We start from the raw sequence: 15127 nt of genomic DNA on the forward strand, positions 1-15127 counted from the left end.
TCCTAACGCCTAACGCTAACTCCTTACTGGCAGGAATAAGAGACATGAGACGGCCTTAAAGATGGCGGAGCTCGAACGACTTCCAGTTCAAGTAAGGAGTTAGGAGTTAGCAGTATAAAATAAGAGACTTGGGACGTACCCACAGACTGACTTGTTTTTTCATATGAGGTAAATGATCAATTAACACAGAGACACAGGATGAAAATAGATATTTTTCATTTCATGGGAACCTGAAGTTTTGTATCAACGGCACCTTAAAGTTATGGTTAGATTATTTTAAGTGGGGTTGTATGAGACACTTGGACAGTATATTACCTACAGCGGATGTCAGTCAGCATACCCCCAATCTGGAGAAGCAGGCCGACATCGAAGCTAAGCAATCTACTGCTGTGGAGGGGTCAGCAATAAAATGTGTTTTAGCCACCTCCAAAAAGTCTCACCTAAAAAAAAAAATCTGAACTATCCCTTTAAACACGCCCGTGATTGTCTGAAACTACTTGATTGTGTTTTTTTGTACTTTGTGTATTGAGCAGTTCAAACCATTTATTGATCTCCTTACATCTCTGTATGTCAGGAGACTGTTCCAGTGTTTCAGTAGAATACAAATTGGGTGTGTTTGACTGCAGGCATACCTGGAGCAGCATACAGGATTCATAATGAATTGTGTTTATATAGCTAGCGCCTATCAATCAATGAACAAATTAACTTTCCCAACACAGAATATTCCAACCGATGAGATGTTTGTGGTTTTATTTACAATATTTACCAGCCTCAATCAGTAGTAAGTCTGAAAGCATCCAGTTAGCCGGGAGAGAAGTTAAACATGACTCGTCTCAAATGTGTAATTATCTCTGTTAATGAAAATATGTTGGCCCATCAAAGAGGTGCATGACAAAACTTCCCCATGTGGCTAATTCTGATGTGTCTTCAAACGTAATTTGCTGTCATTGGAGCCAGGACAGCCTGGTGAAACAATCTGCTTCATTTCTACTCATCTTAAATATCCAAACTGTCATTTAATTAAAGATAATCAAAGCTGGCTTAACCCAGGAATATGCAATAAAAATCTTGAAAAAACAGATTTTTTTAATTAACTGTCGCCTGTGTTTATCCTCAAAGTCACTCTTTACTAATTCTGCTTTTATTTTTACATACTCATCCAGCAGGATTAAGTTTCCATTCCTCCAAACAGCTCAAGTTTTAAGACTTTGTCACTGCATGACTAGTTGATTGGCGTACCCTCTGATGTCCCTTCCCTCTCCCCTCCAGTGTTGGGTGTCGTTCCTGAGTTCTGCCAGTGTCGAGACCTGGAGCTGGACTGTGACGGCACACAGCTTCAAGACATCCCGGTGGTGGCGATGAATGTCACCATGATGTGAGTCGAAAATAACCCCATATTTTTTAATTATCTTAAAGCTCCATCAATCTCCAGGAAGCCTCCACCCCTGGCTGTGACTGTCGCAGCATGTGAGAAGCCAGAATTACAGATAAATCTCTAGTGGTAGTGACTAATGCAACCCCTTCACAAGCAGCTGATGAGAAGTGTACGTCCTTCAAAGTCTTGTAAGAGGCAGCATCATGCACTTGGTTTCTTACTTCTGCAGAGTCTTCCATTTAAAGTCTTTAAGTCAAGAGTTTACATTGTAATTGGACCGCATTTTTATTGCGCTTTTCTAGTCTGAGCGACACAACACAACCGCCATTCTCACACACATTCATACACTGGTGGCCAAGGCTAACATGTAACCTGCCATCTACTCATCAGAATAAAGAAACATTCACTTGCATGCACACAAAGGTGTTCAGTATCTTGCCCAAGGACACTTCAACAAGCAGGCTGCAGAGGCCAGAGATCGAACCAGTAATTAGTAGACGGCCACTCTACCTCCTGGAAATACTTTACAACATTTATGTGACAAGGACATATGACCCTGTAGTTACTAAAAAGTTCGTCAGTCGTTGATGAAAGTACATCACTCTTTTCAGTCTTTATCCATCATTTAGGCTGTTTTTATGTGGTGTGGAATATTAAAGCTCGGGTAGGCAGTTTTATTTTGGTGTCATTGGGCAAACACCATAATAAACTTTGAGCATATTGTAAGTCAAGTGGTCTGAGAGAACACTAACTTCTGCACCTCCTCTTGGCTGTTTTCAGGCTTTAGGTCAGGCAACTGCGAGCTGAACGTGTAGAGCACACACCCCATGTAGACTGAGTCCTAGGCAGTGGCCTGGGTTCGATTCCAACCTATAGCCCTTTGCTGCTTGCCATCCCTTCTCTCTGCTTCCTGTCCTGTCACTCCCAAACTGCTCTATAATAAAGGCAATAAACCCCTAAAAAAAAACATCTTAAAAAAAAAAAAGAAGAAAATCTAGCCTGTGGTGGGAGACTTCGGCCAATCACAGGTCATTTCAGGGAGAGGGTGTTCCGGTTGGTTGTTCCACAAATGCCGATGCACATGCACACGCCAGATGGTGAGACTTGATTCAGCAGCTGTAATGGTGCGTTCGTTTTGTACTCGGAGGTCGGAAATTCCCAGTTCCCAGTCGGAAGTTTAAACTCGAAGGCACCCTGAGATCGGATTTCCAACTCGGAAACTCAGAGCAACTGCATCAACCCCGACTTACAAATTCAAGATGGCTGCCGGTCACATACATAGTGAGTAAACACTCTGCTAAAGTACTGTTTATAGCAATTTTATCTTATTTGTTTTACATTAGGTCAGCCTCGTCTCCGGCGTTCATCAGTTGGAGTGCATGATGGTTTTGAAGCTGTCTATACTCCGAAAGTGCAAGGGCAACAAAGGCTTTCTTGCGGGCGTCCATGTTTTTTTTTCCGACTTGTCCACCGTTGTCAACTAGAATGCAAAAACTCTTGTCAGCTCAGAGGTGACGTCATTACCACTTCCGACCTACAAAATGAACGCAGCATAACAAATCAAATTCAACCAGTGGAGAGCTCCGACTTCCTGCCGCATAAGCAAACTTTCTGTTGCTGCTGTTACACAGATTAGACCTGCTGCTGCCGTTGACCACCAAGCTTCCTGTGACTCCCGGTGCTGGTGGAGGTGCACTGGCTGAATTCAACAGCCACTCAGGACGTTGAGAAACATCATTAGACGTTAGAGAAAATCAATTTATTGTGTTAGTTTGACTAAAACCAGACTTTTAAAATACGTGTAAACATGTTAGTCAGTAACAACATGACGAAATCTACATCCAGAGCCGTGCATTTTTGGACAGACGAAGTGTACAGAGCTGTAAAGTTGTCCACCATGGTACCAGTTTGTCACTAGCTAACCATAGCTAACTGGTTTGTCAGTTGTTTGGTCTGTGACGTAAAAGGTCAACTGGAAAAAGGTCCGATACTAACAAGCTGAAAGGGGGCATATCGCCACCTATCGGAGCAGAATCTGACATACTTTAGTCAATAAACCGATTCCCCTGTCGCGTTTGTAAACTGGGACAAGGACAGTGGTCCAATTAGATGGCCTAGTTGAGCTGTAATTGTAGCTCGAATTAACTGTGCATCTACATGTACTGACTGACTAAAGATCTGTCTCTGGAGCTGCTGCCCACTCTCCTCCCAGTGAAGTGGTCTATAGCCTCGGTGAGTGAGGCAGAGGGATTGCGAGGTAGGGTAGCTAACTAATTCTTGTGTTATTTAAGGTCTGATAAACAGAAAGAGGGAGAGCAGGGCAAGGAGGGGCTGAGCGTGTGTGTTGTAAGCAGCTCTACAATGAAAGGAGACTGGAAATAAATCAGTGTTTGGGAAACAGTAGGTTACTGTGGAAAGTATGCGCTTATCCCATGGTTGTCTGGTGGGAGGGGCTTAGGACAGAGAGAGGAGAGCTGTTTTCCCCATCTTTAAGGCAATTACCAGACAGATTGGCCTGTCCTTGTTTACTCTCACAGTGGGCTCAGTTTGTTGTTGTTTTTGCCTAGAATTTTTCAAAGCGCCTGTCTCTCATTGTTAGTTTAATGTGCAGCTGACCAAAGCAAGAGTTTTTTTTTATTCCATCTCAGTGTCGATTTAGAACAAAGGAGCACTCAGTAGAGTTCAGATTTCCTCCACGGGCTGATAATCTACGTTGTTATTTGTTACTCTCACAGGCAATATGGCTCTGGGTAGATGACAGAATGGTTTGTGGCCTGCTGGTCATCTCAGGGGATTGGTGATGGGGTCTCAAAAAGCTGTCGTTTTTCTTCCTTTCCTCCTTTTTAGAGCAGGAAATGTCATGTCAGTTTGAGTAATTGCCCACAGGACATGGAATCTGAAAGTTTGACCTATTTGTTGACCAACAGAGTGTATGGTTACAGAGTCACCAGTATCATATAGGTTTCTTCCTTTTTGAATGTCCACACCAAATTTCATGCCAAGCTACTAAAGTATCAATTTGTAGGTCTGTCAGCAGGTCCAGCACTTTGGTTTGCAGACATTTTATGAAGACATTCATGGTCTTGGTTGTACTTTGCACTAAAGCCTCGTTTCCACCAAACACTTTTGGTATGGTACCTTTGGGACCAAAAGTAGCCCTTTAGACATGGTACCTAGACCCTAGTGTTTCCACTGCAAACAGTACTATTAAATGTGGGCAGGGTTGTTGTCACTCACTGTTCCATCCAGCAGTCCCTGTATTTTCTCATCAGCGGTGACACAGATGGAAGTCTGCAACTTTTTTTATTGTCCACAGACTCGTAAGCCTCACAACCAGCCACAACTCAGCCCTGAGCGAAAGTGACCATCCGCTTTTGACCAGTGAACAGACTGCAGTGTTTCTAGCTCCACCTTTTAGTACCAGATCTGTGTGCTAGGTACCCCAACAGAGGGGTGACCAAAAAATGGGGACGGTACGCAACGGCTTCATTGGTACCATCCACAACTTTCACAGTTGAAACAGGAAAAAATGTGTGGATCAATATTTTACCTATTAAACATCAGCATATTATTTTCATTGTGAACATGTTAGCACGCTGATTTTAGCTTGTAACTCAAAGTACTGCTGTGTCTTTCAGTGTTGTATTGATATTTGAAACACTGACAGAGATCAGTCTTACAGTACAAACAAAAAAATGCTGAGACCTAATCTTCATGTCGAAAAAAGTGACTTTTTTATTTTATTTTTTTCTGTTAGTGAAGTATGATTTTGTGTAGGAGGCACAGTTTAACCATGATAGTCATTCATAGTGCTGTGCTTTTATTCTGTTTGCGAAAAATGGTGGCAGTACTGTAATTATATAACTTAACTAACTTATATAGCATAACTTATTTTCCATTAGAGGAATTCCTCCAGGAAATATTTAGAGAAAATGAGTGTTTGGAAAATCTGAGGGGAAATTAATTACCCAGATTACTGCGTAATATGACTCAGGAAAAAAATGAAAATATAAACAAAACAATAAAAGACATTTAGTGGGTGATACCTTTTGAAAGTTATTTCCCAGACAGCTATTCATCTGCTTCACAATGCACTGGCTTGTTTACACACAACAGCGTTGGCCCACAGGCCCAATTTGTTAACAGAGGACTTCAGTTTTTAGTTCTGTGTAAATGCATCAGCTTGATTTTATATTAAAATCTGTCCCTGTTGTCTTCCTCTATTTTCCACACCAGCTCGATTCAATTACAGCTTATCTGTGTGAACTTTAAGCTAAATTGTGTCTGCATCCTAACTGAGGTGGAATTAAATGTCCGGAAAATGAGACAGTAATTATGTCTGAAAATTATGTTTGAAAAAGCGGGGGTCATATGATATTTAAAAACATTTTGTATCTTGTGAGAATAGGAGTTGTTCTGTTTGAGAGAAGTGGGTGTTGGCTTCATGGATACAGAGCTCACCTACTCATGAACAGGTGGTGTTTGTCCACTGAAATAAGAAATTCAAAAGATTTAGAGTAATAATGTCAAAATGTTCTTGCATGAGGCCCAGTGTGTTCTGTTCAGAAAGCATGTTTGTTTACTCCTCAGAGTGCCTTAAGTGGTTCATAGAATGTAATGTTAGAGAAAATGGTAGATTGTCCCAAAACTGACCTCTTCCAAGTGCTCGACATGATGTTAGTGGTTGAGCCTTTAATCAGCCTGTAATCCGTTAAAAGCTTTGGAGTCAACAGTTGAATCAGACGTTACTGCAGGTCTCTGAGATGATTCAATGGTATTAAAAAGTTCAAAAGGTTATGGTTAACCATATTTACAGATTTAATTTTCTGAAATTGACTGAGTGTTGTTTGTTTTTATTTCTTAGCTGTGTTTTCATTTAAATGTGATGATATATTCAAGGTTGTGAAATATTTAAAACCTGCCTTGCCTGATAGCAGACAACTTGTGACACTTCGTTTTCATCCTCAGTCTGACATTACATCCACTCTGCTCGATTTCAATGGGGGAGAGGGATTGGATTTTCCATAACTAATCACTTGAGAACAATGTATTCGCCTGAATCTAACACCATTTTGAGTCCCCACTGACGTGAAGCCATGCCAACATACCTGTTTTGCAGTCCTTTTAAGTTTGGAGTGGAGCACTCGCCATTGTTACTAATACTCATTAGTTTTCGAGCACCACTTGAGCCTAAGTCCTGCACATCGAGCTGTTTGGCTAATTGAGTCCCACTGCGGCACTCATTGGTTGTTTGTTATTTTAACCGGGAAACTACTGTTTCATGTCAAAACACCCAACAAATCAGTCAACTTGAACTCAGTGGAGAGGACAGATTAAAAGTTCGGGACCCAGGCAATATCTGCCTACCTTATTCAATTCAAAGGCTGTTTTTAATTAGAAAACCTTTACATAAAAAGGGGGATACCTTTGGATCTATAACCTCTTGTCTTTTGTGACTAAGTCTATGGAAATGTATGGAATTTGGGTGATGAAATAGATTGTTGTGTTTCTTTGTTGTTTGCCTTTATTGGACAGGACATGTTAAGCGAGAAAGGAGGAAAGAGAGGGGGGATGACATGCAGCAAAGGGCTGTAGGCTAGAATCTAACTCACAGTCTCTGCAGCAAGGAGATTGCTTTTGTACATGGGACACCTGCTCTACTCACTAAGCTACTGGGCGCTCCAGATTATTGGTATTTTAAACTGTTAAAAACATTGGAAATGAGAACCCCAGTGACTGATACACGATGTATACTTTAAAATTAAGATAACATTCACCACTTAGAAAGTACTGCAGTATGCATTTTTCTTTTTCTTTTTTGTATATTGAAAGTTGAGATGATTATTTCTATGTTGAATAGATCTTGTCATTCTCAGCCTTGATAATCCCATTATTAGAAACCAAAACAATGTAAATCCATATGTCGAAATGATAACCTTTACAGCCTGAAGTGATTCGCTGTTCAAATGCAGCAGAACTGAATCATGATATATTGTTAACAGTGAAAACTTTGTGTTATATTCTTTCTCTTTCCATCCCTCAGGTCTCTACAAAGGAACCATCTTCAGAAACTGAAAGCAAACATATTCTTCAAGTACCAGAGCCTTCAGAAACTGTGAGTCTCCCATGAATTGTGGATTGCATTTTAGTTTAAAATATATATAATTTTAAACGGCTTTGTCACATCATGATATTTTGCCACATTTTTATGACTGTCCTCCAACTTGTTCTCTCTTTGTTGATCTGTCCTTTTATTCAGTTTTCTTTCTTGCTCTGAAAAGTACAATATATAATAATATGTATTATTAATATGCGTGGCAGCTCACTGTTCATTCAGTAAAGCATAATGTCTTCATGTAATACCAAAGAGCCGAGATAATGATCATCCTGTGAGTGACAAATACAGCAAAAGAGTTTCACAACTATGAAGGTGATAAGTGTATAAAGCTATGAGAACTGCTGGGAATGCAGACAGAGCGATTGTTCGCTTCTGCGAACGGATTCATTCATTGCGGACTCATGTTGTTACTCAACCTCACACAGTGCCACGGACTGTGGCGGCAGGAGAATTTGGTCTGAACCTCCGCCAGGAGCCATTTGGCTGTGTCAAACTGTCAGCCTTCAGCTGCTCTGAGGGTTTGACTGGATTGAAAACTTCCCTGAGATGTGCATAAATAAACATCACAGTGAAAGCCAGGTTTGTAAAATACACAAAGAGACAAAAAACAGCTGTCGATCGGGACTCGTTGATCTCACAATGTGTGCTGTAAAAGATGCCAGGTGTTTAACAGGCCATGCATGTATTATCGGATTTTTAAAAAAACAAATGCTAAAATCTCCAAATAAGAACATTTCTTCCTGTAAACAAAGTTTTTCACTCAAAGTACCAATCGTAAGCAGTGCGTGGGTGTGTGTGTGTGTGTGTGTGTGTGTTTGTGTACTTGCACTTGCTACATAGTGAGGACCAAAACAGACCTTTAACCAACAGAGCGAGGACATTTTTGGAAAGTGAGGACATGTTGGCTGGTCCTCACTTCAAAGGCCTGTTTGAGGGTTAAGCTTTGGTTTTAAGGTGCAGGTTAGAATTAGGTTTAGGTTAGGGTAAGCGTTAGGGTTGGGGTTAGGCATAGTTCTGATGGTTAAAGTTAGGGTAATGTGGGATTTATACTTCTGCATTGAATTGATGCCGTACCTACAGCATAGACTCTGCTTCGACAAGATTCTACGCCGTACCCTACGCCATAGCCTGACATGCATCTCCCCAGGAATGTAACTGCACATTGCTGCGACACAGAAACCATTTCCCTCAGTGGAAACAAAGCTTTTATTTACTTTTATTTCACAGATAAGAAACAACAAATTGTGAAGACAATAAAGCCTCCACTAAATAGCATCTAAAGTCTTGTGTGTGATTTATCCTGGCTTCATATGAGCAGAGGAAATCTCCAGTAGTCGCTAGGCTAATTTATACAATGTAAAATGCCATAGGCTTGTGCTAATAACATTAGCATGTTGTATTTGTTTGGAAAACATGTTTAGTATAAGACAGTTGTTTTGTCAGTGAATCTTGTGAGTTGCAATGGTTCCGAATTTTGTAACGTTAGCTTTGTTAAATGTTGCTGTTGTCCCTGGTTTCATATGAGTAGATAGAAGTCCACTAGCCGGTATGCTGGCATATACAATGTAAAATGCCATAAGCTTATGCTAAAAACATTAGCATTTTGTATTTGTTTGGAAAACATGTTTAGTATAAGACAGTTGTTTTGTCAGTGAATCTTGTGAGTTGCAATGGTTCCGAATTTTGTAACGTTAGCTTTGTTAAATGTTGCTGTTGTCCCTGGTTTCATATGAGTAGATAGAAGTCCACTAGCCGGTACGCTGGCATATACAATGTAAAATGCCATAAGCTTATGCTAAAAACATTAGCATTTTGTATTTGTGGGGAAAATGTGTCCAGATAAAGACAAGTGCTTTGTCTGTGAATGCTGTGAGTTATAGTGAAGCTGATTTTTGTACTTGTGTTTGAAACTGTTGCTATTAAGCCATGTTTAATGTGTGTTTAATGTGTGTTTTGAGTCAATTAAACTTTGCAACATTTTACAGAATCCCCACTGCCGAGTAGTGTTTTGAAGGTGTAACTGCAGAGTGACACAGACACACCATCACACAAGTATAAATGCTTGTGGGCTTCCTAGCGCTTTCCTAGGAATTTCTAGGAAATTCATTATGCCATTGAGGATCTTCACAAAGATAGCAGTACAAGAGTGTGTGTGTGTGTGTTTGTTTCATTAAACCAACAGCCTCAGGGGTAAATGTAGAATTCAAATGATTCACAGACTGTTTTGTGCTTTTGTTAAACAGATATCTTCAGCACAACAGAATTCAAGATGTCAGTCCCGGCGCATTCAGAGGACTGTATAACCTAACAAGACTGTAAGTTTGTTCGGTTTTGTTACACATACTATTCAGTAATAAAGCACTCAATATATATTGTATTTAGTGGCGCTACAGAGTCAAAGTAGGTTTTCACATCCAAGTAATTTGCTTTGGTGTGTATGTGCATAACAATATAATAAGAGAAAATAAGAAGAAAACATGCACTACAAAAGTCAAGGAACATAGATTAAGAATTGAAAAAATATGAGCAAACACTATAGAAATATGTGCTATATATGTTTTAAAATAAAAGAGCCAAAGCGATTTACAAGTTTTGTGCAGGAATGTGCCAAATACCAACCAGATGGCACTACCATGTTCTGTATGTACAAAAAAGGAAGCAACTTATTAGTTCAGGTTCCTGAATATTTTGGCACCAGCTCTTTCATTCATGCTTCACAGTCACTGGCTTATTCACACCTGAGTGGCTCAACTGTCGAGTAAAGTCCAATCATATTCCAGTAACATGGCAAAGATAACCTGACAGCTCTCACTGTGACTTAGTTATTGTGTCATGCACATGTACGTGTCCAACCTTCACTGACTCTACAAGAGCAAATGGCAGTGCAGCTGTCAACGTCCTCCTTGTTTAGTGTATTTTATATTACTGTTGAATTAATTACCATTTAACGTTCATTAAATTGATTAAGGGGAAATTAAGTCTCTAAGTAGAAGCCTAATTGCTCCCTCAGAGAGCAGTCTTTTTTATATATATATTCACCTCCATTACTATTTGCTATAAATAGTCAGGAGTAAGTGCTTCTGACTGACATGTTATTTAAATAAAGCATTATAGAGAACAGACAGAACAAAGAGAGGCCACATAGGAAGTGTGAAGGCTAATGAGTACTAACTAAATGTTAATACCAGTGGGGCGTCCCATTACGCATGACTGATAGTTGGATGGTATTCTTAGAAACATTCATATTCTTCTCAGGTTCATACTTGTATTAAAGGTTTCTACTAGAACATGTTTGAATACTTTTATGGTTAAAAGCATTTTAATTTCCTCATACTGTCTGTATAAATAAATTTAGAATGAAATGGGTGAGAATTCTGCAGTTATTGAAAGGATCCTTAATAAAAGACCAAACACAAATGATTTCTATATGAAAACGTTCAATTGTATATCGACTGCCATCCATTCAAGCGTATCCAAAAAGTTCTGTCAGGCCAAATGCACCAAAGGGGGTTATAAATAGTTCGCCCAAAAGAGCACCTAAGCGAACACCATTCCTTTATTTGTATCGCCGTCTGCTGTAACCCTCCAACATTCCAGCTCGACATCATAGCTCCCAGGGGGTCAAAGAGCATTTCCCAGCTTCTCTAGCCTTGGTGTCTCCGTGCCGTCACTGCAGCCAGGAAATGACTGTAGTGCCTGTACACATAGCGACATTTTCTAGCGTGAAAAATCCCCAATAGAAGCTTCAAAACACAACTAAACATGTTCCAGCAGGACTATGATCTGAAATTGAGGAGAACTTTACAACATCAGCAACCAAGATTACGTGTTTCATTGATGTTCACATGTAGCTACATGTAGCAGTGTAGGCTATGTAGTGTGAGCACTTGTTGTAACGTACCCGGCGCAAATGACCATATAAAAAAATCCTGATGTCAGCTTGTAGCCACAGTACATAAAGAAAGTTGTAAACAGAGTATTCAGAGTGGTCTGAAGCCTGAGGTTTTTGCTTACTTTTACATATGTTTAGCACATAAATTGAAACTTTGGCCACGTTTTATTTTAACTTTCGACAGAAAATAAGGACATGCATAAAAGGTCCTGTTTAAGACAACACTGTTTTAGTAAATCAGGCTTATTTTTAATTTTTTTTAAAAGATAGTTTTCTGGGCATTTTAGCCTTTAATTGACAGGACAGTCTAGCTTGAAAGGGGGAGAGAGAGAGGGAGTGACATGCAGCAAAGGGCCACAGACCGGACTCGAACCCGGGCCACTGCGGCAACAGCCTTGTACATGGGGCGCCTGCTCTATCCACTAAGCCACCAACGCCCCGCTTATTTTCAAAATTAATATCACTACTGCATTACTGTGTCCTCCTGAGACCACATTTTGGGTTTACTTGACCTTATACTCCATTCTACTGAACTAAGACCTGTTGTCCTTGTTCTGGGACACTTTTTGTGCCATCTAGTGGTAGTAAGAGCACATTACACTAATCCATGTCAAAATAAGATGGCAGCCATCTCTGCCAAGTCAGTCTGCAGCCGATCCTGACATTAAAGTGGACAAGGTCCAAAATCAGATTACATTTTATGGTCGAAACTTGTTTATTTGTGATTAAAAATGTTTGTAGTTTTGTATGGCAACGAATTTGACAATTTTATTGAATCAAACCATTTTAGCAGCAGTAACAAGCTAAGACACTGTTAATAAGGAGGTACTCCTTGGGAAGACATTGGGACTTTATTACCGTCTCGTTTATGGACATTGGCACTTTATTATTGTTGAATATGTTTAGTTTTAATACTTATCGGGTCCTACTGATCCCAAATATCCAGGAGAAATTAAAAATGGGTACCAAACCAAAGTTCGCGTCTCAGGAGGATGTATTACATTTCAGTATGTATTGTCTTAAAATTATAGAAAAAGAAAATATTTTAACAATTGCTAAAAGATGTATAGATATATAAACAGGATAGTGTGTACACATATCACTAAAAATAAATATACGTTTAATTTTATCGCAGCTAATACAGCAAGAAACGATGAAGCTTGATTATTATGCACATACATTATAAGAAACACAATAAGTTCCAACTATGAAAAAAAGCTATAAACTATTTAAAAAAAAGTGCTGTTTGGTGCTGAGCTGCAAAAACAAAAGATTGCACGTTTACCTTGGTCACCTTGTCTCCTCTCTTAGATATCTGAGCTATAACAGGATATCTGTCCTGATGCCGGGGGTTTTCCAGGACCTGCACAAGCTGGAGTGGTTGTATGTTTATTCTCTACTGAGACAAAGTTCTGCAGAAACAGAATATAAAATGCTGCATGCATAGTGTATTAGGGTGTTTTACTTTCTGTAGATAGTGGTATGACCTTTGCAGAGAAGTCCAGTTTTGTGATAAATAATTCCTACTGATAAAACAGATTTTGTTCTCTTCTTGCTTGCATTGTTGTAATAGCCAATACATCACACATACCTCTATTGATTTAGTTTCTTCTGCATTAGTATTCTGCAAATAAGGCTGAGACTGTATCCTGTTTTTTGTTGTAGGATCTTAGAAAACAACAATATCCATCAAGTATCCCCCATGACCTTCTCAGGACTGAACTCCCTTGTTTTACTGTGAGTTTTTATTTAATACTTGATGCCTCAGTTGTCAAAGCTTTTTCCTGTTTTTGTTTTGCTTTGCTGTGACTCAAATCATTAAACGCTCTGGTTCTTAGAGCTTTTGTTGATCTGCTCAAATTGAATGAGTGTTCCTCCTTTGAACACTTAAGGAAAATGCACTGAACCTTGTTATAAAATTGTGTCTCGCTGATTGACAGGGTTTTGTTGAACAACTCTTTGACAAAGCTGGATGACATCTGTCGGGAAATGCCAAGATTAAACTGGCTGTAAGTAGGATGTCAAAAAAAATCAAAAGCTCTTCTATCATGAAAGTGACATTTCTTTTGATAAAGGTTTACTGTCTGCGTGTGTGCGTGTGGTATGTGTCTGATATTTCCTGTGGGTGGGTGCATTTCCTGTGTGTTCTTGCAGGGATTTGGAGGGGAACCTAATTGAAACCATTGGAAATGTCTCATTCTGCTCATGCAGTATGCTGACAGTTCTGTGAGTATAAATTTACATAATTGAATCCATGGCAAAGGGAAAGTTTTTGCTTTTAAAATTTTTACTTTTTTTTCCCCCTGGTTTCTGTGAGATGCATCCAAATCAGCCTCAGCTTCTCAAAGTTTCTTGAACCTGTGCATGGAATCAGTGCTGGCACTTCATTAGATGTGAATACAAATGTCAAACAGTAGTAATATAATTATTTTTTGTATTTGTTGCCTCTCTCCAGGGTTTTACAGCAGAACAGGATCAGCTATGTACACGAACAGGCTTTCTCAGTCCTCAGAAAGCTTGGAGAATTGTAAGTTCATTTTGTTTGATTGTACAAACAAACTGTAGGAAGAAATGTTACGACTTTTAGGATTGTACCAGAAAGAAGCTGAAGTGATGCAATTTAAATGTGCATCATTCTGAAGATGTACAGCACATGGTGACTTTAGAAATACTAAACCTGCCAAAGAGAAGGAAATTAGATCAACAGCATGAAGAAATACAGTAAATCACGGTCATAAGAGAGATCTTTTGGAATAACTGGCTTCATTTTTTTCCAAAAATGATATTGAATGGCATCATTTAAACACTCACAGTCTATGCTCGAAAAGTATGTGAGCTTTAAGATGCAGTAACTTCCCGTCTAAGCAGTTAAAACTTCAAATATTGCTGCAAGCAAAAACTGACACCATTCAAAAACACGACTCTAATGATCTCACATTTGGACTGAATGCTTCATTGAGCAAATATATTTTGTAGATGGAGGCCATCTTTTCCTCTGTGCCCCGTTAGCTGTGAGCTCTGAGGATGGTTATTAGCGTCTTTGTTTTTTCGTGTTTCAGTGAGTTGGTTTGTTTATGCAGCACTTTGTTTCAGACTTTCCTCTGAATTTCTTGGCAGATTGTAGATGTATTTGTGGCGCCTACGGGTTGATGATATGTTATGCCGTATTCACAAAGCTTCCTATTAGTTTTCCCCATAAAGTTAAGACTAGGTCCTTGTAAAGATAAAAGTTATTCACAGAGCATCTCAGACCTTAGAAGAGCTCTTAAAGTGAAAAACTATTAGAAGTAGGGAGGAGGACTTTAAGAGTTTCTTAAGCAGAGGAGAAAATGATGGAAATGCATAGAGGCAGGAGGAATATTCTCCAAATGCTGGATGACCGTATTTAAATGAAATACTTAAGATTAGATTGTGCAGGGATGATGTGTGAGGTTGAGCTTATTAGGGATACACACACATTTCCTACTTAAAGGATAACTTCGGTATTTTTCAACCTGGGCCCTATTTCCCCATGTGTATGTGTGCGTATGATTCATAGGTACAACTCGTTTTAAAATTGGTTCAGTATTGAGGGAGGCGGATGCAGCCGCGAGGTAGATATGGGGGCAAATGCGTCCCGTATAAGTTTGCGCATTAAAAGTGCTTTTTTTCGCCGTTGTCCGGTTCAGATCGCCAGTGCTATCTTTGTAAATAGCATACTAAGCGTTTCCCTTACCCTTCACTTCCTGTGGGCTGTGTGTGA

General features: G+C 39.5%; 1 protein-coding gene across 1 annotated transcript in view; it reads left to right on the forward strand.

The window, feature by feature from the left end:
* Positions 1-15127, forward strand: part of rxfp1 (relaxin family peptide receptor 1) — a 135078-nt gene that overhangs the window by 87132 nt on the left and 32819 nt on the right. Inside the window, exons 4-11 of the mRNA XM_050042483.1 lie at positions 1270-1375; positions 7419-7490; positions 9737-9808; positions 12697-12768; positions 13051-13122; positions 13326-13394; positions 13540-13611; positions 13841-13912. Of these exons, the coding sequence (XP_049898440.1) occupies positions 1270-1375; positions 7419-7490; positions 9737-9808; positions 12697-12768; positions 13051-13122; positions 13326-13394; positions 13540-13611; positions 13841-13912 (607 nt within the window). The remainder of the gene's footprint in view (positions 1-1269; positions 1376-7418; positions 7491-9736; positions 9809-12696; positions 12769-13050; positions 13123-13325; positions 13395-13539; positions 13612-13840; positions 13913-15127) is intronic.

This window comes from Epinephelus moara, chromosome 4 (assembly GCF_006386435.1).
Source record: "Epinephelus moara isolate mb chromosome 4, YSFRI_EMoa_1.0, whole genome shotgun sequence".
NCBI lineage: Eukaryota > Metazoa > Chordata > Actinopteri > Perciformes > Serranidae > Epinephelus > Epinephelus moara.